The sequence below is a fragment of the Melanostigma gelatinosum genome (assembly GCF_949748355.1).
Source record: "Melanostigma gelatinosum genome assembly, chromosome: 13".
NCBI classification, from domain to species: domain Eukaryota; kingdom Metazoa; phylum Chordata; class Actinopteri; order Perciformes; family Zoarcidae; genus Melanostigma; species Melanostigma gelatinosum.
Window position 1 is genome coordinate 18,754,153 of NC_136646.1, and position 21,666 is coordinate 18,775,818.

The 21,666-nt window shown below is 42.3% G+C and overlaps 5 protein-coding genes across 5 annotated transcripts; 3 read left to right on the forward strand and 2 right to left on the reverse strand.

Annotated features, from left to right (window-relative positions):
• Nucleotides 1-877: 877 nt before the first annotated feature.
• On the reverse strand, nt 878-4,289 carry LOC306786708 (zona pellucida sperm-binding protein 3-like; the record flags this gene model as incomplete). Its single annotated transcript, XM_079281554.1, has 8 exons — nt 878-1,047; nt 1,189-1,337; nt 1,418-1,500; nt 1,581-1,698; nt 3,295-3,469; nt 3,550-3,653; nt 3,732-3,847; nt 3,918-4,289. 8 exons carry the CDS (start codon nt 4,287-4,289, stop codon nt 878-880), a joined length of 1,287 nt encoding a protein of 428 aa, XP_079137680.1.
• A 678-nt stretch (nt 4,290-4,967) lies between these two features.
• LOC306786709 (zona pellucida sperm-binding protein 3-like) lies at nt 4,968-10,173 on the forward strand (the record flags this gene model as incomplete). Its single annotated transcript, XM_079281555.1, has 8 exons — nt 4,968-5,339; nt 5,410-5,525; nt 5,603-5,706; nt 5,787-5,961; nt 6,362-6,479; nt 7,297-7,379; nt 7,464-7,612; nt 10,139-10,173. 8 exons carry the CDS (start codon nt 4,968-4,970, stop codon nt 10,171-10,173), a joined length of 1,152 nt encoding a protein of 383 aa, XP_079137681.1.
• A 1,379-nt stretch (nt 10,174-11,552) lies between these two features.
• Nucleotides 11,553-13,603, reverse strand: LOC306786710 (zona pellucida sperm-binding protein 3-like; the record flags this gene model as incomplete). The annotated part of the gene is made up of 8 exons (XM_079281556.1): nt 11,553-11,613; nt 11,807-11,896; nt 11,985-12,067; nt 12,148-12,265; nt 12,608-12,782; nt 12,863-12,966; nt 13,046-13,161; nt 13,232-13,603. 8 exons carry the CDS (start codon nt 13,601-13,603, stop codon nt 11,553-11,555), a joined length of 1,119 nt encoding a protein of 372 aa, XP_079137682.1.
• Nucleotides 13,604-14,279: 676 nt separating this feature from the next.
• LOC306786711 (zona pellucida sperm-binding protein 3-like) lies at nt 14,280-16,789 on the forward strand (the record flags this gene model as incomplete). Its single annotated transcript, XM_079281557.1, has 10 exons — nt 14,280-14,651; nt 14,722-14,837; nt 14,915-15,018; nt 15,099-15,273; nt 15,481-15,598; nt 15,679-15,761; nt 15,844-15,992; nt 16,125-16,262; nt 16,397-16,507; nt 16,620-16,789. The coding sequence occupies 10 exons, from the start codon at nt 14,280-14,282 to the stop codon at nt 16,787-16,789; spliced, it is 1,536 nt and encodes a 511-aa protein (XP_079137683.1).
• A 716-nt stretch (nt 16,790-17,505) lies between these two features.
• LOC306786712 (zona pellucida sperm-binding protein 3-like) lies at nt 17,506-20,426 on the forward strand (the record flags this gene model as incomplete). Its single annotated transcript, XM_079281558.1, has 8 exons — nt 17,506-17,526; nt 18,451-18,843; nt 18,952-19,067; nt 19,153-19,250; nt 19,316-19,493; nt 19,573-19,690; nt 19,786-19,860; nt 20,403-20,426. 8 exons carry the CDS (start codon nt 17,506-17,508, stop codon nt 20,424-20,426), a joined length of 1,023 nt encoding a protein of 340 aa, XP_079137684.1.
• Between the last annotated feature and the right edge of the window lie 1,240 nt (nt 20,427-21,666).

The following is a 21,666-nucleotide window of genomic DNA, read 5'->3' on the forward strand; positions in this document are numbered from 1 at the left end:
TAAATGTATTAAACATAGGTATTTAAGAGAACTACTAGTCACCAGAAGTTGTAAGTGCATCTCCTTTGTCAACCAAGCATCTAAGAGCAACAGTACAGTGCAGAAACAAACGAATACAATAAGTGCTAAGTGGAAGGCTCAGGGTCCTTCTTGAAGAGGTGAGTTTTCAGCCTTCGCCAAAAGATGGGCAGCGGCTCTGCTGTCCTGACGTCAGTGGGGAGTTCATTCCACCACTGTGGGGCCAGGACAGAAAACAGCCGCGACCCGGTCAATCGGCCGCAGGGCCCTCTGAACGACGGGGCAACCAATTGCCCCAAGGCAGCAGAGCGAAGTGGTCGGGCGGGGGTGTAGGGCTTGACCATGGCCTGGCGATAGGAAGGTTCCTTTCACTGCCCTGTAGGCTAGCGCCATAGTCTTAAACTGGATGATAGCTCTTACAGGTTGCCAGTGGAGAGAACGGAGAAGGGAAGTTGCGGGGGAGAACTTTGGGTGATTGAACACCAGGCGAGCTGCAGCTTTCTGGACAAGCTCCAGAGGTCTGATGGCCGACGCTCCGGCAAGTAGAGAGTTGCAGTAGTCCAGGCGGGAGAAGACAAGAGCCTGGATAAGCACCTGCGCCGTCAGTGAGGAAGGGGCGAATCCTCCTGATGTTGTAGAGCAGGAATCTGCAGGAGCGTGTAACCGATGCAATGTTTGCTGAGAATGACAGTTGGTCGCCCAGGGTCACAACCAGGTTCCCCGCAGTCCGAGTTGGCGTCACCAACCCAAACGTCTTTGCAGAACATAAAATGCTTGGACAACATCAACACAAGGGCCAAAAGATTCAAAAAAAAAAAAAAAAAACTCCGTTAGGAAAGGTAAATCATAGATTTGGAGTTTAACTCGTACCTTTTTTGTCGTTCATTCCACTTCTCCACTGGCTGCCATCCAGTGAAGAGCTGTCGATTTTATTTTGAGCAGCAGGAAGCTCCTCCTCAGGTATTTGCTCATTTTTCTGCTTGGCGGGCAAGACTATCAGCGGACCCACTCTTGCCTCCTGTTCCAACACTAAGCAGAACAATTACAAACACAAAAACCATGTTTGAAGCCTTCTGTCATAAAACAGTTAGGCTACTGAACTGCATCGTGACAACATCTGCAGCCAAGATTGTAAGCTATCCATTATACAAGTTTCTATAAGAATCCAACCTGTATTGGTCCTCTGTCTGCTCCTCGTGAACGGTTCACGTTCATCTAGATTTACAAACCCACGCGGACCAAACTTGCCAGGGCTGCTGGGCTCATCATGACTTTGACAATACCCACATAAATAGTCGTTATCATCAGCTGACCTCCATCTGAAAAGTAATTTAGATATTCACACACACTTCCTCTCCATTTGTACAATGAGACACATTTCTGGCTGGATCTCACTTGCCTTCCATTTACAAGTGTGCACGCCTTGTTTGGTGCATCCGCATCATTTGCTGGTACAGCATTCAGGTGACATGTGATGTAGAGCTTTCAGAGGGAAACAGTAAGTGTGGGAAGACAATCTACATGTGTAATAATTTATTGAGCCAAGTAAAGTAGAGCCTTACCTGTCCTTGGTCCTCATTATGAAACCTAAAGGCATCAACGTTCAACTGCAGCTTGTCATCCTGTGTCCTGGATAAGAAGTGGGCCCTAGAACCTGGAAGCTCAGAGTCAACCAAGCACCTATGAAGGGGGAGGATTTTAGAGTTGTGCTAGTAGTGGCTAATCTTCCCTTCAATGCAGTGGCGGCTGGTCAATAGAGGGCCATGGGGCATGGCCCCACCATGAGCCACACAAAAAAAAATTATAAATTATACAAATTGTCAATATTTGTGTTTTTGAACTATGGAATATACCCAGTAATTTGTGTAAAATATGATATCTGGGCAAAATATATGCTTTTCCTGCTAGTCCTCGCCGCCTGTGTGCTCCTCTGCTCGTGCTCTCAGTCTGTGTGCACGACACTCTGAGAACGCCCAGCTTGGGGGTCCTGATCGTTTTGGCCCAAAAGAGACGGGTCTATGAAGCAGTTTAGCCAATTGCTGATTCAAGATATAAATGAGTGACATACAATTTAGCCACTCAGCGCCCTCAAATAGATTCAGCTGTGGGCCAGAACGATCAGGCTCCCCTCGCTGCGCGTTCTCGTCAGGAGAAGTCTCTACAGGCGCCCGCGCGAGCACTACTCCTCCAAGACCCGTTTGAGAGGAGAACTTTGGCGGAGATTCTGCAGCTAAAGAGCTGATATCAGATCAGCCTGACCTCACAATCAGACAGCAGACTCGCGGGAAAGGGAAGCAGTACATGCGAAGCGTCTGTACTCGCTGTACACCAGACAGGTTTGGCTAGCTGGATGACGTCATGCGAATAATTTATTTAGCTTTTTAAAACAACGGGGACGGATCCAGCACGGACAGTTACGGGAGTGAGGAGGTAAGGAAACATGAGAACACCAGGGTAGGGAGTGAGGGATGAGGAGGTAAGGAAACATGAGAACACCAGGGTAGGGAGTGAGGGATGAGGAGGTAAGGAAACATGAGAACACCAGGGTAGGGAGTGAGGGATGAGGAGGTAAGGAAACATGAGAACACCAGGACACACATGAGAACTCTTTCAAGCTACATATTATGCAAAGTGAACATCTTTTCTTCTACATAGTTTTCCTCAGTCTCATCTGCTTAACTTGGTCATGGAGGCATCAACATGTAATAGAGATGTTAAATTAACAGTGAAAACTCATCATAGCTTAATTTAACATCAGTATTCACAATTACACTTCATGTTTACTTCTCCTGATCTTTACCTCCTATAACAAGGTCCATAGGGGCATCTCAATAAATGAACATGTTATATTATATTATATTATATAAGTGTTATTTACTGATTGTTTTCATGTTGGAATACATGTTAAATATTTAACTGCCAAGTAATAATGCGTGTTTGATACTTTTTTTTGCATTAAATCATACTGGGATGTTTGCTGAAATTGATAAGATGGCCCTACCTAGAACATTTTCCACCAGCCGCCACTGCTCCAATGCAGTTGAGTCAAGCCCAGACCTGACTTCCTGAATCAATGCCATTTTTAGTAGTCTAGAAAACAAGCCAAAAACAAACTTCACTCCAGTCTAAAGTCATCTGGTAAACTAATCTTTTCCAACGCCCAGATTTCTCATTTGTAATCTTCAGACCCGACATGACTTAAGGTAATTTAGCAAACTCATGTTTTCTAGGTTCCCCTTTGGTTCACCATGAAGTTGCAGCCTTCCAAGTGCTTACCCATTTTCAACAAAGACGTATCTGGGAACAGAGTGTATATCGGGGGTAAGTGTAGCCACACAGCTGCTCACAAACACTCGGAGCCCCATGTGATGACCAACTCTGACTGAGGCTTCGATGTTGATGGGCTCACCGATGTAAAACACATTAGAGCTTCTTCGATAACGCCAGTCATCTGCACAAAATTGATAAAATATGCATAAATACTGATTGCAAATAAGTCAAAACACAACATAAGAAGTGAAGGAAACCTACTAGTCATGATTCTCAAGTCAAACGCGAAGGTTGCCTCTACAGCTTGGTTAGACATGAAGGGGATCCAGGTGGGCATGAGTGAAATACTGGACAAACTGTACTTCCTAAGAAACAAAAAACATTCCCAAAATAGTGAGACAGTGTCTGGAGAGCTTTAAAAATATGAGATTTAAAAGACAGACCTTTCATAATGACACTCAAGTGGAATCACAGACTCATCCATTCGAACCACCCCGTATGGAGAGGCCACAGGAGAGTATATGAGAAGGTTTGTGTAGACCAGAGCGTCTTCAGTCATCTGTGGAGAGTACATGCATTTAAAACTAGTCTAGCGTATAATAAATAAATTAAAATAAATCCATCATTACCCAATGTTTGGTGCCGCAGTCCATGAGTCCAACAAGGATTCTGTACTCATCTCCTGAAGATGTTGTAGCTCTACAGTAATCATCGTGCTCCACTCCAAGGCGTAATTCGTCGCCATTAACAGGAAATCCAACTCCAAACAGGTCAGCTTTGATAATAATCTCCAACGAGTCTGGATGGCAGGTCAGTTGGACAGTATTCACCTGCTCTGGTTCCTCGGCTGGAGCCTTTTGTTGCAGCGTGTGTTGGGAGCTCCCTGTGGTCTGAGGTCTTTTAAATAAACCATGTTGTGCATATTCTTTGGAAGGAAAAGCAAAAGATGACCTGAAACGGATTCCAACCAGGAGGCTAACCCAAAAACACAAGGTCTTCATAGCAGCAAAAAAAACCAGCAAAATGGTTCAGAATGCAAACTGTCCTCCTGTCTGACCCACTAGACAACACATCAGTCTGAGCAGTGAAGCGTTTTTAACTTCATATTCAGACAATCAGCTTCTTCAGAACAGCACTGCACACCTGAGGCTAATCATCCACTAATCAGCCAGTAATTGGTTTCACACCCTCTCAGACTCAAGACCAAAGTCTGATGAAGTTGAGGATTCAACCATATTTGAATATGTTAAAACATTTCCCACATATTTGCTTTATAGCGTGTTTCTTTGGAAGTTCAATTGTGAGTCACAGCGCATCAAAACTGCAAAAACATTCAATACAGAAATGCAGTTCAAACATTAAGAAAAAAAACATGGGAAATGGTGTTTCCAAAGAAACACGCAATAAAGCAAATGTGGGAAATGTTTTGACCTATTCAAATATGGTTGAATCCTCCTCAACTTCATCAGACTTTGGTCTTGAGTCTGAGAGGGTGTGAAACCAATTACTGGCTGATTAGTGGATGATTAGGCTCAGGTGTGCAGTGCTGTTCTGAAGAAGCTGATTGTCTGAATATGAAGTTAAAAACGCTTCACTGCTCAGACTGATGTGTTGTCTAGTGGGTCAGACAGGAGGACAGGTTGCATTCTGAACCATTTTGCTGGGTTTTTTTTGCTGCTATGAAGACCTTGTGTTTTTGGGTTAGCCTCCTGGTTGGAATCTGTTTCAGGTCATCTTTTGCTTTTCCTTTCAAAGAATATGCACAACATGGTTTATTTAAAAGACCTCAGACCACAGGGAGCTCCCAACACACGCTGCAACAAAAGGCTCCAGCCGAGGAACCAGAGCAGGTGAATACTGTCCAACTGACCTGCCATCCAGACTCGTTGGAGATTATTATCAAAGCTGACCTGTTTGGAGTTGGATTTCCTGTTAATGGTGACGAATTACGCCTTGGAGTGGAGCACGATGATTACTGTAGAGCTACAACGTCTTCAGGAGATGAGTACAGAATCCTTGTTGGACTCATGGACTGCGGCACCAAACATTGGGTAATGATGGATTTATTTTAATTGATTTATTATCCGCTAGACTAGTTTTAAGCGCATGTACTCTCCACAGATGACTGAAGACGCTCTGGTCTACACAAACCTTCTCATATACTCTCCTGTGGCCTCTCCATATGGGGTCGTTCGAATGGATGAGTCTGTGATTCCACTTGAGTGTCATTATGAAAGGTCTGTCTTTTAAATCTCATATTTCTAAAGCTCTCCAGACACTGTCTCTATTTTGGAAATGTTTTTTTGTTTCTTAGGAAGTACAGTTTGTCCAGTATTTCACTCATGCCCACCTGGATCCCCTTCATGTCTAACCAAGCTGTAGAGGCAACTTTGGCGTTTGACTTGAGAATCATGACTAGTAGGTTTCCTTCACTTCTTATGTTGTGTTTTGGCTTATTTGCAATCAGTATTTATGCATATTTTATAATTTTTGTGCAGATGACTGGCGTTCTCGAAGAAGCTCTAATGTGTTTTACATCGGTGAGCCCATCAACATCGAAGCCTCAGTCAGAGTTGGTCATCACATGGGGCTCCGAGTGTTTGTGAGCAGCTGTGTGGCTACACTAACCCCCGATATACACTCTGTTCCCAGATACGTCTTTGTTGAAAATGGGTAAGCACTTGGAAGGCTGCAACTTCATGGTGAACCAAAGGGGAACCTAGAAAACATGAGATTACACATTTGTTTGTGTACAGTTTTCTTTTCTCTTTTTTTAAGGATTATGTTAAGCCTTTTGTCTGCTAAATTACCTCAAGTGATGTCAGGTCTAAAGACTAAAAATTGGAAAATGAGAAATCTGGGTGTGGAGTTGGAAAGAAATGAGTTCACCAGATGACTTTAGACTGGAGTGAAGTTTGTTTTTTACTTGTTTTCTAGACTTCTAAAAATGGCATTGATCAGTAAGTCAGATTCTGGTCTTAAGTCAGATTCTGGTCTTAACTCAACCACACAACTGCATTGAAGGGAAGATTAGCTACTACTAGCACAACTCTAAAATCCTCCCCCTTCATAGGTGCTTGGTTGACTCTGAGCTTCCAGGTTCAAGGGCCCACTTCTTATCCAGGACACAGGATGACAAGCTCCAGTTGAACATTGATGCCTTTAGGTTCCATAATGAGGACCAGGGACAGGTAAGGCTCTACTTTACTTGGCTCAATACATTATTACTAGTGCTGGGGACCGATTAAAAATTTTAATGGCAAAGTTCAATAATTAATTCAAAAGTAGTGTATTGTGGACTTTTTATTTTAAAAGTACTGCTATATGAACAAAAGGTCAAACATTTGGTTTGTAAATACTTTAAACAAAATTACTTTTAACAGCAGTATTCCCTTTACACAGTAGCAGTTCTATCTGTGCTCGGTGTGTGACTGTATGTGAAACGTTCCACTGCTGTGCAACAGGAATAAAATGTGTTCATGAGTCGGAGCATGTGAATGCAGCTCTACAGTTTATCAATATAATGCTGTAACTCCGAGGTAATGATGGTTACCTAGCGATCAAAGAATAAAGACACTTTACCCACAATTTAGGTGTATTTTCCCTAACTCACGAGATTCAGCATGTTTTATACTTAATGTGAATATAATTCATACTTTATGGGCATCTTATTCTGAAAACCGGATATTGTCTCGCATTAACTTTCAAAGTCCTTCGCTCGCTCCCGATCTGTGCTGTTTAAATGCGTTCACTGTGAATTTCAGCATATAGGTGCACTAAAGTGTAAGTCTGCTGACTTTACCGCGGCGATGTCCAGTAGTCTCATTCCTCCACCACTGCCAGTGAGCAATGGACTTTCAAAATAAAAAAATGTGTTAATGTGCGATTTAAATAATTGTCACCGTTAATTAATGAATGCGTTAACATGATGATAACTCGTTAACTTGCCCAGCACTAATTATTACACATGTAGATTGTTTTCCCACACTTACTGTTTCCCTCTGAAAGCTCTACATCACATGTCACCTGAATGCTGTACCAGCAAATGATGCGGAGGCGCCAAACGAGGCGTGCACTCTTGTAAATGGAAGGCAAGTGAGATCCAGCCCAAAATGTCTTCCATTGTACAAACGGAGAGTAAATGAGGAAGTGTGAATATCTAAATTGCTTTTCAGATGGCGGTCAGCTGATGGTAACGACTATTTATGTGGGTATTGTCAAAGTCACGATGAGCCCAGCAGCCCCGGCAAGTTTGGTCCTCGTGGGTTTGTAAATTCAGATAAGCCTGAACCGTTCACGAGGAGCAGACCGAGGACCAATACAGGTTGGATTCTTATAGAAACTTGTATCATGGATATCTTACAGTCTTGGCTGCAGATGTTATCATGATTCATTTCAGTAGCCTAAATGTTTTATGACATCAGGCTTCAAACATGGTTTTGTAATTGTTCTGCTTAGTGTTGGAACAGGAGGCAAGAGTGGGTCCGATGATGGTCTTGGCCGCCAAGCAGAAAAGAGAGCAAATACCTGAGGAGGAGCTTCCTGCTGGTCTGAAAAAAATCAGCAGATCTTCACTGTACGGCAGCCAGTGGAGAAGTGGCATAAACAACAAAGTCGGTAAGAGTTTAAGTCTAAATCAGATGATTTCCCTTTGCTAACCTAGTTTGTTTAAAACTTTTTTTTTAAAGTTGGCCGTTATGATGTTCTAGCATTTTATGCTCTGCAAAGAAAGAGCTTAATGAAAAATTATGTTTCTATCCTAGATCGGAAGAAGGGACTGCTTCTTGGTTCGCAATCCACACCAGACGAGGTGGCGATTCAGACTTTTGACTCTAAGAAGAAAGAAGATGTCAAAAGTGAAACAGATCTTGAAGGTAAAATATGGGAAGATTTAACACTTATTTTTATAAATGGCACTGTGGCATGGCAATTAAAACTCACTCTAATTACAGATGAAAATGCTGTAGAAGACTCTGCTCTTCTAGGAAAGACATCCCCTGACGTCAGCTTGAAATCAGAGGGAGCAGCGCTGGACAGAAACATCACAGCAGACCTCGGTGATGTCAGCCCAACTGCTCAGTTTACTGTGGATGTGACCAAAATATCAAATGCAACAGGAAATGCCCTTTCAGATGCAAATTACCCCGAAATATAATTTAATCAAGCTATATTTTTAAATTGCATACTTTTTAAAATTGTATATGTAATATTGTAAAAAATAAACATTGTTGAAAGGACCAGTGTGTGTGTAAGCTTTAATGGCATCAAATGAGAGGTGCCGGACTTGAAACCAACTGAATACACCTGTATTCTGAATGTTTAAATATGTGGTTTTGCCACCTCAATGTTATTGTTTCTTCCTGGTACAAAATGTGAGTGTTGTATACTAAAACAATATACTACATGTATGCATTTGGGACAAAGCCGTTAAACAAACTTCAACCTTAATACTACTGTCTAAACTTAAAAAGATGTGAGCCTAAAAACGGGTTTCTGTGCTCTCTGGTGTCTCACCAACTTTCTCTAGTTTCGACATCAAAAAGACCGTATTTAGTTGGCATGCTGTCTGCTTCGAGTACACCTAAAAATGTTTCCAGTGTGAACGCACCATCTACTGAATTAGTTTGACACTTGTTTCGTCACTGTGATGGAAGCATCCACAGAAGGGTTAAAATGTAGCGTGCACAGCTGAGACTCAAAACTGCAAGAAATATGGTTCACTGTAAAGTTGTGTATTGTTTCCTCTTTATATTAATTCAACCCTGTAATTTTGAAAACTTTACACTGAGGATGTAAAATGTCAGTTTCAAAAATGCAGACTGGAGGTGGAAACTTGACTACATCTAAATGCACATTAGTGAGGCCATTCTGGTTCAAAGTTATGCAGGTCTTGAGCTTTGATTTAGTTCAAACTATTACTCCTGTTTTAGGGGACACGTCTTAAATACCAGATACAGGAATTGTATGATTACAGCCATTATTTTCTTGATGCATTGGGAAATGACAAGCCAGATGCAGAAAATGTTTTGCCATGTGCCAACAAACATAAAATAAAAACTGTAAATTAAAAGAAATGGCAACATTAAAATGTACACTGGAATATAAACAAGTGCACAACAAACGGGACTGTAAATGAGGGAAATGTTGAGTGTTTAAATAAACATAAGGATGTGCAGGGGAGTGACCGGTAGGAAATTGTCCTGGGGATGACAGACAGTGGGGGACGCGGGCTTTGTTAATGAGCCCGACTGACGATGGGAAGAAACTGTTCATGTGAGGTCTTGGTCCTGATTGACCGCAGCCTCCTGCCAGATGGAAGGGGCACGAACAGTTCATGTCCAGGGTGAGAGGGGTCTGCTACAATCTTTCTTGCTCACTTCAGGGTCCTTGAAACAAACAAGTCCTGGATGGACGGCAGATTGCAGCCAATCTCCCTCAGCAGAGCGAATGATGCGCTGCAGCCTGTCCTTGGCAGTGGCTGCAGCATACCAGACACTGATGGAGGAGCAGAGGATGGACTCAATGATTGCTGTGTAGAAGTGCACCATCATTGACTTTGGCAGGTTGAATTTCTTCAGCGGCCTCAGGAAGTACATCCTCTGCTGAGCCTTCCTGGTGATGGATGGGTGGTACAGAGGCACAAGCCCCTGCTGAGCTGGGGGAGGGGGGATTGGTGGTCTGGCTGGTGGTCATGCTGCACAGCTCCAAGCTGTGTGCAATAAACTCTGTGGCAGAGAATTTCCTTCAGAAGTCAAGGGGATTCTCGTCCTTATTTCCAGCAAAAGTCTACGTTAACGGGGAGATTAACTGGGTTAGTCTGGTGATTGTGTCATGGCCTACTTGTCTCTAGATTCATCTAAAACCCCTCTGGGTCTGCTGGGATGACCCAACGGACCGGTTCCTGGCCTTTAGAGGTGTGTACCAAAAAACCCTTTTTTATTTAGCAGTTTGGCTGTACAGAATCGCGAGCTCGCAGCGCTTCTGATTAGGGGGACATTGGGCCCAAGTTTCTCAAGCGTGATGAGAATGACAGTGGCTTTCAGGTATCTTAAAAAATGCGAAAGGCTCTCACTGTGGACAGTGATTGGATTGTCTGTTCTGGGCTACTGTAGAAACATGGCAGTGCAACATTGCAGACTCCGTGTAGAGGACCGGCTCTATGTAAATACAAAGGATTCATTCTAGGCTAACAAACACAATTATTAGTTTGTCATTGTAGACTTCACTTCATTCTACTTCTGCCAATGGATCCCCTGAAATGCTACACACTACCTTTAAAGAGCAGCTTTCTGTAATCACTTTGTGCATCGTGATGATAGCTAGATATGTGGCCCGTGCGCGTAGTAAACCTGCAGGTTTCTCCCTGTAAAACTGACACTGTACATCCTCAGTATAAAGTTTGCAAAAGTACAGGATTGAAATAGAATAAAGAGGTAACAATATACACCTTTTACAGTTAACTATATTTCTTTTTATTTTGTACCAGGAAGAAACTACAACATTGAGGTGGCAAAACTACATATTTAAACATTCAGAAAGCAGGTGTATTCAGCTAGTTGCAAGTCTGAAACCTCTCATTTGATGCCACTAAAGCTTACACCTGGTCCTTTACAACATTACATATACAATTTTAAAAAGTATGCAATTTAAATATATAGCTTGATTAAATTATATTTTGGAGTAATTTGCATCTGAAAGGGTATTTCCTGTTGCATTTGATATTTTGGTCACATCCACAGTAAACTGAGCAGTTGGGCTGACATCGCCGAGGTCTGCTGTGATGTTTTTGTCCAGCGCTGCACCCTCCAATTTCAAGCCGACTTCAGGGGATGTCTTTCCTAGAAGAGCAGAGTCTTCTACAGCATTTTCATCTGTAATTAGAGTGAGTTTTAATTGCCATGCCACAGTGCCATTTATAGAAAATAAGTTTTAAATCGTTCCATATTTTACATTCAAGATCAGTTTCACTTTTGACAACTTCATTCGTCTTAGAATCAAAAGTCTGAATCACCGCCTCGTCTGGTGTGGATTGCGAACCAAGAAGCAGTCCCTTCTTCTGATCTAGGATAGAAATTTTTCATTAAGATCTTTCGCTGCAGAGCATAAAATGATTGGACAACATCCTCAACACAACGGGCAAATACAATTAAGAGTTAGCAAAGGTAAATCATCAATTTGGAGTTAAACTCTTACCAACTTTGTTTATTCCACTTCGCCACTGGCTGCCAATTTCAGCAACAGCAGGAAGCTCCTCAGGTATTGGCTCACTTGTCTGCTTGGCGGGCAAGACCATCATCGGACCCACTCTTGCCTCCTGTTCCAACACTAAGCAGAACAATTACAAAACCATGTTTGAAACCTGACATCATAAAACATTTAGGCTACTGAAATGCATCATGACAGCATCTGCAGCAGAGATTGTAAGATATCCATGATACAAGTTTCTATAAGAATCCAACCTGTATTGGTCCTCGGTCTGCTCCTCGTGAACGGTTCAGGCTTATCTGAATTTACAAACCCACGAGGACGAAACTTTCCGGGGCTGCTGGGCTTATCGTGACTTTGACAATACCCACATAAATAGTCGTTACCATCAGCTGACCTCCATCTGAAAAGCAATTTAGATATTCACTCACTTCCTCATTTACACTCAGTTTGTACAATGAGACACACATGTCGGGCTGGACGTCACTTGCCTTCCATTTACAAGCGTGCACGCCTTATTTGGTCCATCCGCATCATTTGCTGGTACGGCATTCAGGTGACATGTGATGTAGAGCTTTCAGAGGAAAACAGCACGTGTGGGAAAACAATCTACATGTGTAATAATGTATTGAGTCAAGTAAAGTAGAGCCTTACCTGTCCTTGGTCCTCATTATGAAACCTAAAGGCATCAATGTTCAACTGGAGCTTGTCATCCTGTGTCCTGGATAAGAAGTGGGCCCTTGAACCTGGAAGCTCAGAGTCAACCAAGCACCTATGAAGGGGGAGGATTTTAGAGTTGTGCTAGTAGTGGCTAATCTTCCCTTCAATGCAGTTGTGTAGTTGAGTTAAGACCAGAATCTGACTTACTGATCAATGCCATTTTTAGAAGTCTAGAAAACAAGTCAAAAACAAAACTTAATCTGGTTACCTAATTTCTTTCCAACTCCACACCCAGATTTCTCATTTTCTAATTTGTAGTCTTCAGACCAGACATCACTTGAGGTAATTTAGCAGACAAAAGGCTTAACACAATCCTTAAAAACTGTAAGCAAACCAATATGTAATCTCATGTTTTCTAGGTTCACCATGAAGTTGAAGCCTTCCAAGTGCTTACCCATTTTCAACAAAGACGTATCTTGGAACAGCGTGTATATCGGGGGTAAGTGTAGCCACACAGCTGCTCACAAACACTCGGAGCCCCATGTGATGACCAACTCTGACTGAGGCTTCGATGTTGATGGGCTCACCGATGTAAAACACATTAGAGCTTCTTCGAGATCGCCAGTCATCTGCACAAAAACCATAAAATATGCATAAATACTGATTGCAAATAAGTCAAAACACAACACGTGAAATGAAGGAAACTTACTCGTCATGATTCTCAAGTCAAACGCCAAAGTTGCCTCTACAGCTTGGTTAGACATGAAGGGGATCCAGGTGGGCATGAGTGAAATACTGGACAAACTGTACTTCCTAAGAAACAAAAAAACATTTCCAAAATAGTGAGACAGTGTCTGGAGAGCTTTAAAAATATGAGATTTAAAAGACAGACCTTTCATAATGACACTCAAGTGGAATCACAGCCTCATCCATTCGAACCACCCCGTATGGAGAGGCCACAGGAGAGTATATGAGAAGGTTTGTGTAGACCAGAGCGTCTTCAGTCATCTGTGGAGAGTACATGCATTTAAAACTAGTCTAGCGTATAATAAATAAATTAAAATAAATCCATCATTACCCAATGTTTGGTGCCGCAGTCCATGAGTCCAACAAGGATTCTGTACTCATCTCCTGAAGACGTTGTAGCTCTACAGTAATCATCGTGCTCCACTCCAAGGCGTAATTCGTTGCCATTTACAGGAGCTCCAACTCCAAACAGGTCAGCTTTGATAATAATCTCCAACGAGTCTGGATGGCAGGTCAGTTGGACAGTATTCACCTGCTCTGGTTCCTCGGCTGGAGCCTTTTGTTGCAGAGTGTGTTGGGAGCTCCCTGTGGTCTGAGGTCTTTTAAATAAACCATGTTGTGCATATTCTTTGGAAGGAAAAGCAAAAGATGACCTGAAACAGATTCCAACCAGGAGGCTAACCAAAAAACACAAGGTCTTCATAGCAGCAAAAAAAAACAGCAAAATGGTTCAGAATGCAACCTGTCCTCCTGTCTGACCCACAAGACAACACATCAGTCTGAGCAGTGAAGCGTTTTTAACTTCATATTCAGATAATCAGCCTCTTCAGAACAGCACTGCACACCTGAGCCTAATCATCCACTAATCAGCCAGTAATTGGTTTCACACCCTCTCAGACTCAAGACCAAAGTCTGATGAAGTTGAGGAGGATTCAACCATATTTGAATATGTTAAAACATTTCCCACATATTAGCTTCATTGCGTGTTTCTTTGGAAGTTCAATTGTGAGTCACAGTGCATCAAAACTGCAAAAACATTCAATACAGAAATGCAGTTCAAACATTATGAAAAAAAACATGGGAAATGGTGTTTCCAAAGAAACACGCAATAAAGCAAATGTGGGAAATGTTTTGACATATTCAAATATGGTTGAATCCTCAACTTCATCAGACTTTGGTCTTGAGTCTGAGAGGGTGTGAAACCAATTACTGGCTGATTAGTGGATGATTAGGCTCAGGTGTGCAGTGCTGTTCTGAAGAAGCTGATTGTCTGAATATGAAGTTAAAAACGCTTCACTGCTCAGACTGATGTGTTGTCTTGTGGGTCAGACAGGAGGACAGGTTGCATTCTGAACCATTTTGCTGGTTTTTTTGCTGCTATGAAGACCTTGTGTTTTTGGGTTAGCCTCCTGGTTGGAATCTGTTTCAGGTCATCTTTTGCTTTTCCTTCCAAAGAATATGCACAACATGGTTTATTTAAAAGACCTCAGACCACAGGGAGCTCCCAACACACTCTGCAACAAAAGGCTCCAGCCGAGGAACCAGAGCAGGTGAATACTGTCCAACTGACCTGCCATCCAGACTCGTTGGAGATTATTATCAAAGCTGACCTGTTTGGAGTTGGATTTCCTGTTAATGGCGACGAATTACGCCTTGGAGTGGAGCACGATGATTACTGTAGAGCTACAACGTCTTCAGGAGATGAGTACAGAATCCTTGTTGGACTCATGGACTGCGGCACCAAACATTGGGTAATGATGGATTTATTTTAATTTATTTATTATACGCTAGACTAGTTTTAAATGCATGTACTCTCCACAGATGACTGAAGACGCTCTGGTCTACACAAACCTTCTCATCTACTCTCCTGTGGCCTCTCCATACGGGGTGGTTCGAATGGATGAGGCTGTGATTCCACTTGAGTGTCATTATGAAAGGTCTGTCTTTTAAATCTCATATTTTTAAAGCTCTCCAGACACTGTCTCTATTTTGGAAATGTTTTTTTGTTTCTTAGGAAGTACAGTTTGTCCAGTATTTCACTCATGCCCACCTGGATCCCCTTCATGTCTAACCAAGCTGTAGAGGCGACTTTGGCGTTTGACTTGAGAATCATGACGAGTAGGTTTCCTTCACTTCTTATGTTGTGTTTTGGCTTATTTGCAATCAGTATTTATGCATATTTTATAATTTTTGTGCAGATGACTGGCGTTCTCGAAGAAGCTCTAATGTGTTTTACATCGGTGAGCCCATCAACATCGAAGCCTCAGTCAGAGTTGGTCATCACATGGGGCTCCGAGTGTTTGTGAGCAGCTGTGTGGCTACACTTACCCCCGATATACACTCTGTTCCCAGATACGTCTTTGTTGAAAATGGGTAAGCACTTGCAAGGCTGCAACTTCATGGTGAACCAAAGGGCAACCTAGAAAACATGAGATTACACATTGGTTTGACTTGTTTTCTAGACTTCTAAAAACGTCATTGATCAGTGAGTCAGATTCGGGTCTTAACTCAACCACACAACTGCATTGAAGGGAAGATTAGCTACTACTAGCACAACTCTAAAATCCTCCCCCTTCATAGGTGCTTGGTTGACTCTGAGCTTCCAGGTTCTAGGGCCCACTTCTTATCCAGGACACAGGATGACAAGCTCCAGTTTAACATTGATGCCTTTAGGTTTCATAATGAGGACCAAGGACAGGTAAGGCTCTACTTTACTTGGCTCCGTACATTATTACACATGTAGATTGTTTTCCCACACTTACTGTTTCCCTCTGAAAGCTCTACATCACATGTCACCTGAATGCCGTACCAGCAAATGATGCGGATACACCAAATAAGGCGTGCACGCTTTTAAATGGAAGGCAAGTGAGATCCAGCCCGAAATGTGTCTCTATACAAACTGAGAGTAAATGAGGAAGTGTGAATATCTAAATTGCTTTTCAGATGGAGGTCAGCTGATCGTAACGACTATTTATGTGGGTATTGTCAAAGTCACGATAAGCCCAGCAGCCCCGGAAAGTTTGGTCCTCGTGGGTTTATAAATTCAGATAAGCCTGAACCGTTCACGAGGAGCAGACCGAGGACCAATACAGGTTGGATTCTTACAGAAACTTGTATAATGGATATCTTGGCTGCAGATGTTTTCATGATTCATTTCAGGAGCCTAAATGTTTTATGACGTCAGGATTCAAACATGGTTTTGGACTTGTAATTGTTCTGCTTAGTGTTGGAACAGGAGGCAAGAGTGGGTCCGATGATGGTCTTGCCTGCCAAACAGAAAAGTGAGCCAATACCTGAGGAGGAGCTTCCTGCTGTTGATAAAATTGGCGGCCAGTGGAGAAGTGGAATAAACAACAAAGTTGGTAAGAGTTTAACTCTAAAGTGATGATTTACCTTTGCTAACTCTTACTTGTATTTGCCCCTTGTTTTGATGATTTCTAAGCATTTTATGCTCTGCAGCGAAAGATCTTAATGAAAAATTATATTTCTATCCTAGATCAGAAGAAGGGACTGCTTCTTGGTTCTCAATCCACACCAGACGAGGTGGTGATTCAGACTTTTGATTCTAAGAAGAATGACGATGTCAAAAGTGAAACAGATCTTGAAGGTAAAATATGGAACGATTGAACACTGATTTTCTTTAAATGGCACTGTGGCATGGCAATTAAAACTCACTCTAATTACAGATGAAAATGCTGTAGAAGACTCTGCTCTTCTAGGAAAGACATCCCCTGACGTCGGCTTGAAATCAGAGGGAGCAGCGCTGGACAAAAACATCACAGCAGACCTCGGCGATGTCAGCCCAACTGCTCAGTTTACTGTGGATGTGACCAAAATATCAAATGCAACAGGAAATGCCCTTTCAGATGCAAATGACCCCGGAATATAATCTATATTTTTAAATTGTATGTGATGTTGTAAAAAATAAACACTGTTGAAAGGACCAGCGTGTAAGCTTTAGTGGAATCAAGCAAGAGGTTCCCGATTTGCAGCTAGCTGAATATGCCTGCTTTCTAAATGTAGTTTTGCCACCTCAATGTTGATGTTTCCTCCTTGTACAAAATGTAAGTATACTACAAATATGAATTTAGTCAAACCAACTTTAAAATACTACTGTCCAAACGGCAGAGAAGGCAAAATGTGAGCCTAAAACCAGTTTTCTGTGCTCTCTGGTGTCTCACCAACTTTCTCTAGTTTCAACGTCAAAAACAGCATATTTAGTTTGCATGCTGGCCGCTTCAGTATACCTCGACACCTTTCCAATGTGGACGCACCATCTATTCAATTAGGAATTAGTTTGACACTTGTTTCATCACTGTGATGGAAGCATCCACAGAAGGGTTCAAATGTAGCGTGCACAGCTGAGACCCAAAACTGCAAGAAATATGGTTCACTGCAGAACTGTGAAGGTGTTTGGTCTGAATATTAATGCAAACTTTATACTCTGGATGAAAAATGTCACACTGTTTCAAAAGTGCAGACTGGAGGTGGAAACTTCACTACATCTTACAAATGTACATTAGTGAGGCCATTCTGGTTCAGTTAGGCAAGTCCTGAGCTTTGATTTCGTTCAAACAGTTTTAGGGGAGACGTGTCAAATACCAGATGTATCAAAACCTGAATGAGGTAGGTACGATTACAGCTTCTAGCATTATTTTTGATTCATTGGGAAATCCAGAAAATTAAGTGAAGTGGCCATGTACCAACAATCTTTAAAACAAAAACTGGTGTAAATAAAAACATGTCTCAGATATGAGTTTACAATAAAATGAAATTGGGCAGCATATTATAAAATGATGGGTGCAGCGGCATTGCCAAGGGGGGGTTGTTGACCCGTGAGTTAATTATTCGTAAGGTGGGCCTTTGTGAGGTGTTTTTAAACTTGAGTAGGCTTGCTCCTGGTAAATGTTTTGTTCCTTACAATCAATGTACTCCAAATTAAAGCTATATATTTGACTTTTTAAGGAAAAGGACAATTTGAAGAACAATATATTTCCGAACATATGCAACACATTAAAACTGGATTGTTGAACTCAAAATGGTAACTGTACCGGTATTAGTCGATACACAGATCATTCGTAACATTAACTGAAATATGAAGCCAAAGTACATCGGTATGTGATTCCTTCGCTCTCGTATTGACTAGATCTCAACTAGCCCATGTAGCCTCCTACAACAGCAGAATAGAATTGCTGAAAGTCAGTTAACAGCTTTTGGTTTTGGTGTGCCAACCCAATATCTTCAGTGGCCCCCTCTGGACACCCCTATGAACAATATCCAGGCGTGCCACTGGCTAAGTGTGGGCCAATCACAGGCTTGTATCTCAGGGTGACTGCAGCTTTAATTCTCCCCCATCAGTTGATGAATAATTGCGTCCAGCTGTCGTCTCCATGTGATTTGATTGGTCTGAACTGGGAAGTATTTAAGATTGAGTGTTTGAACCTTACTTAAGATACAGTACAGTTTGGATTTCTTAAATTCTCATTCGCCTACTTGCCTTAGTGATTGTGTTGAGCAGGAGGCTCTGCAGCGTCGTCCTACTGAGAAAAGAGCACAATGGTGATCGCAGTTCACTCAGCCTCTCTGGCCCTGATGATATCTTTTGCTTTTGGTGTTGCAGATGCCGTTCGGACCTTGAAAGATGGACCTATGATAGATGCTGAAGGAAGGGAATATAAATCTGCCAAATTCACAATTGATGCAGAAGACATCAGCAGGCCACAATTCAATGATGGATCCACCGTCCGTGTACAATGCACCGACGCGTCCATGATCATTGTGGTAAAAGCTGACCTGTTTAACAATGGACGCCTTGTTTATCTAGAGGAGCTTTATTTAGGAGAACCAGAGCATTCACAGAGAACTCAGTGCCGAGCTGTTGCTGCCGGTGACTCTGAATATGTCATTGAAGCTGGACTGCAGGACTGTGGCTCCAAATTAACTGTAAGTTGCTGATTGATACATGATGATGGATATATCTGTGGCTGAGTAAATGTTTTGACTTTTTCCAGAATGTTCCCTGATTTTAAATGTCTTTATATTTGTCTCTAGATATCTGATGATGCTGTGATCTACTCAAACAAGTTGATAGTATCACCAGCTGCCAGTTATCATGGCATTACAAGAAGGATGCAGGCTGTAGTTCCCGTTTCCTGTCACTATAAAAGGTGAGATATTTGGGGGGTTTTTTTTGGACGAAGAAGCTGTTTTTTGACTTCATTTGTGGCTGACTATTTAACTTCTCTGTGACAGGACACACCTTGTGAGCAGCATTGATCAGCAGCTGCACCTGGCCCCCTCCACTCCTGCAGAGGTTTCAATCGCTGCTTTCTCTCTCAAGCTGATGACTGGTACGTGTGTACAACTTTTGTTTTTGTTGTTAAGTGTGCATGCAGTGAGGTGTGTCTACATTTAGATGACTGGACGAGTGAGACATTCTCCAGGACCTTCTACATTGGAGGACTCTTACACCTCAAGGCATCTTACACTGGTCCTGACTCAGAACAAAGACGGCTCTTCATCGACAGCTGTGTCGTCACTCTGTCACCTGACGCAATGTCCGTTCCCAGATACAAGTTCATTGAAAACCATGGGTGAGAGTAGCTCAGTAAGCTTCGCAGTATGAAACAAAAAAACTGGCGTTTGTCTTGATTGATAACATTTATTTGTCAGGTGCCTCACTGATGCAAAAGAGGAAGGATCAAACGCACTATTCCAACCCAGAACGAGTGCTTCTTCGCTTCAACTGCAGCTTGATGTTTTCCTGTTTTACGAGGATTCGAGGAACTCAGTGAGCCACGTTCATAACTCGGATGATTTAAACGTGTTTGGAAATGCTCCGATGTTGTATGTTGACATTTCTGTGATATCTATATATTTGTTTAGATATTCATCACTTGCCAGCTGAAAGCAACCTCTGAAATGTGGATGAGCAGCCCCATCAACAAGGCCTGCAATTATGTACATTCAAGGTGATTTTATTTTGTGTATTAATTTACTATACAAAGCCTCGTACAGGTTTGGAAAGTTTTTACTCAACTCTGCTGCTGGTGGATCATTGAAATCGCTTTCTTTTTTTTTATTTATTTAGTTTAACCAAGACTGAACTATTACGATGTCTGTAATCTTATGTTTAAATCTATGTGTTTTCTATGCTGCCTTGTGAAAAGTTGTTCAAATGTAGGCTTTAGGGTGTCTCCACCCATTATACAAACTGCAAATATATTAACGTAGACTGTAAAATTTCAAAGGTTTTATGAATAAATTTGTATAATTTCTTACCAGATGGATGAATGAGGATGGCAGGGATGTGTGTCGCTGTTGTGACAGGATCTGTTACAAAAGTACTCCAGGCTATGACACAAATGTGAGACCTCAGATCGCTGAAGGTATGCTGTAGATCCTAAGATTTTCATAAATTGTTCAAACCTGTGGTATTTCTGTGCAAAATGCTGTGGTATTTCTGTGCAAAATGTCCTCTTATGACTGTTTTTGTGTTTCAGAAATCGTGGCCGGTGGAACTGTAACACTTGGCCCTTTGATGGTTTTCAACAGCAAGTAGCCCAAGAACGACAAACGCGTCAATGATGATTCATTTTCTTGACATTAAAATCAAACAATCTTAAGCTCTGTGTTGTTTTTGACAGTAACTTATTTGGCAGTGTACTAGCAGGTTTGGGTGTTTTTGGGAGGGGGGGATTTTGCAAGAGTGAGTCTTAAAACCTGAGTTAACATTTCTGCACTTCTGGGTCCTTTATCCCAAATATGTTTTTAATATATGTGGTTAAACACAAGCTAATGACATTTAAACCTTTTGTTCTACGCTATGAAATGCAGTAACTTGACAAAAAAGACTCTAATGCACCCTGTGGATCCCAGATCAGAATCTGAACCGTTTATTGCTATGGTATGTTGACCATACAAGGAATTTGACATGCCGGGAGGTGCGTAACATTTAACAATCAACAGTGCAAAGTAGAAACATATAGAATAAAGTGCACAAACGCATAACGAGGCTATAAACTCGTGAGCTGTAATAGAAGAGATGCAGGGGAGTGACCGGTAGGAACTTGTCCTCGGGATGACAGTCAGTGGGGGTCCCGGGCTCTGTTAATGAGCCAGACTGCCGACAGAAAGAAACTGTTCATGTGAGGTCTTGTTCCTCCTGGGCCTCCTGCCAGATGGAAGGGGCACAAACTGTTTTTGTCCAGGGTGAGAGGGGTTGGCTACAATCCTTCTTGCTCGCTTCAGGGTTCTTGAAGTGAACAAGTCCTGGAGGGACTGCAGATTGCAGCCAATCACCCTCTCGGCAGAGCGAATGATGCGCTGCAGCCTACCCTTGTCCTTGGCAGTGGCTGCACTGTACCAGACTGTGATGGAGGAGCAGAGGATGGACTCAATGATGGCAGTGTAGAAGTGCATCGTTGAATTTCTTCAGCTGCCTCAGGAAGTACATCCTCTGCTCAGCCTTCCTGGTGATGGAGCTGATGTTCAGCTCCCACTTGAGGTCCTGGGATATGATGGAGCCCAGGAAGTGGAAGGACTCCACAGCGTCGACGGGTGAGTCACACAGAGATTGGGGCTGCTTTCTTCCGGAAATCCACAACCATCTCCACTGTCTTTAGAGCGTTGAGCTCTAGGTTGTTCAACCTGCACCAGATCACCAGATGGTCAGTCTCCCACCTGTAGGTGGACTCATCCCCACCAGATGTTGACAAAGGTTCTTGAGATAGTTTAGCGAATAGGTGATTGATGCAATGCTAATCA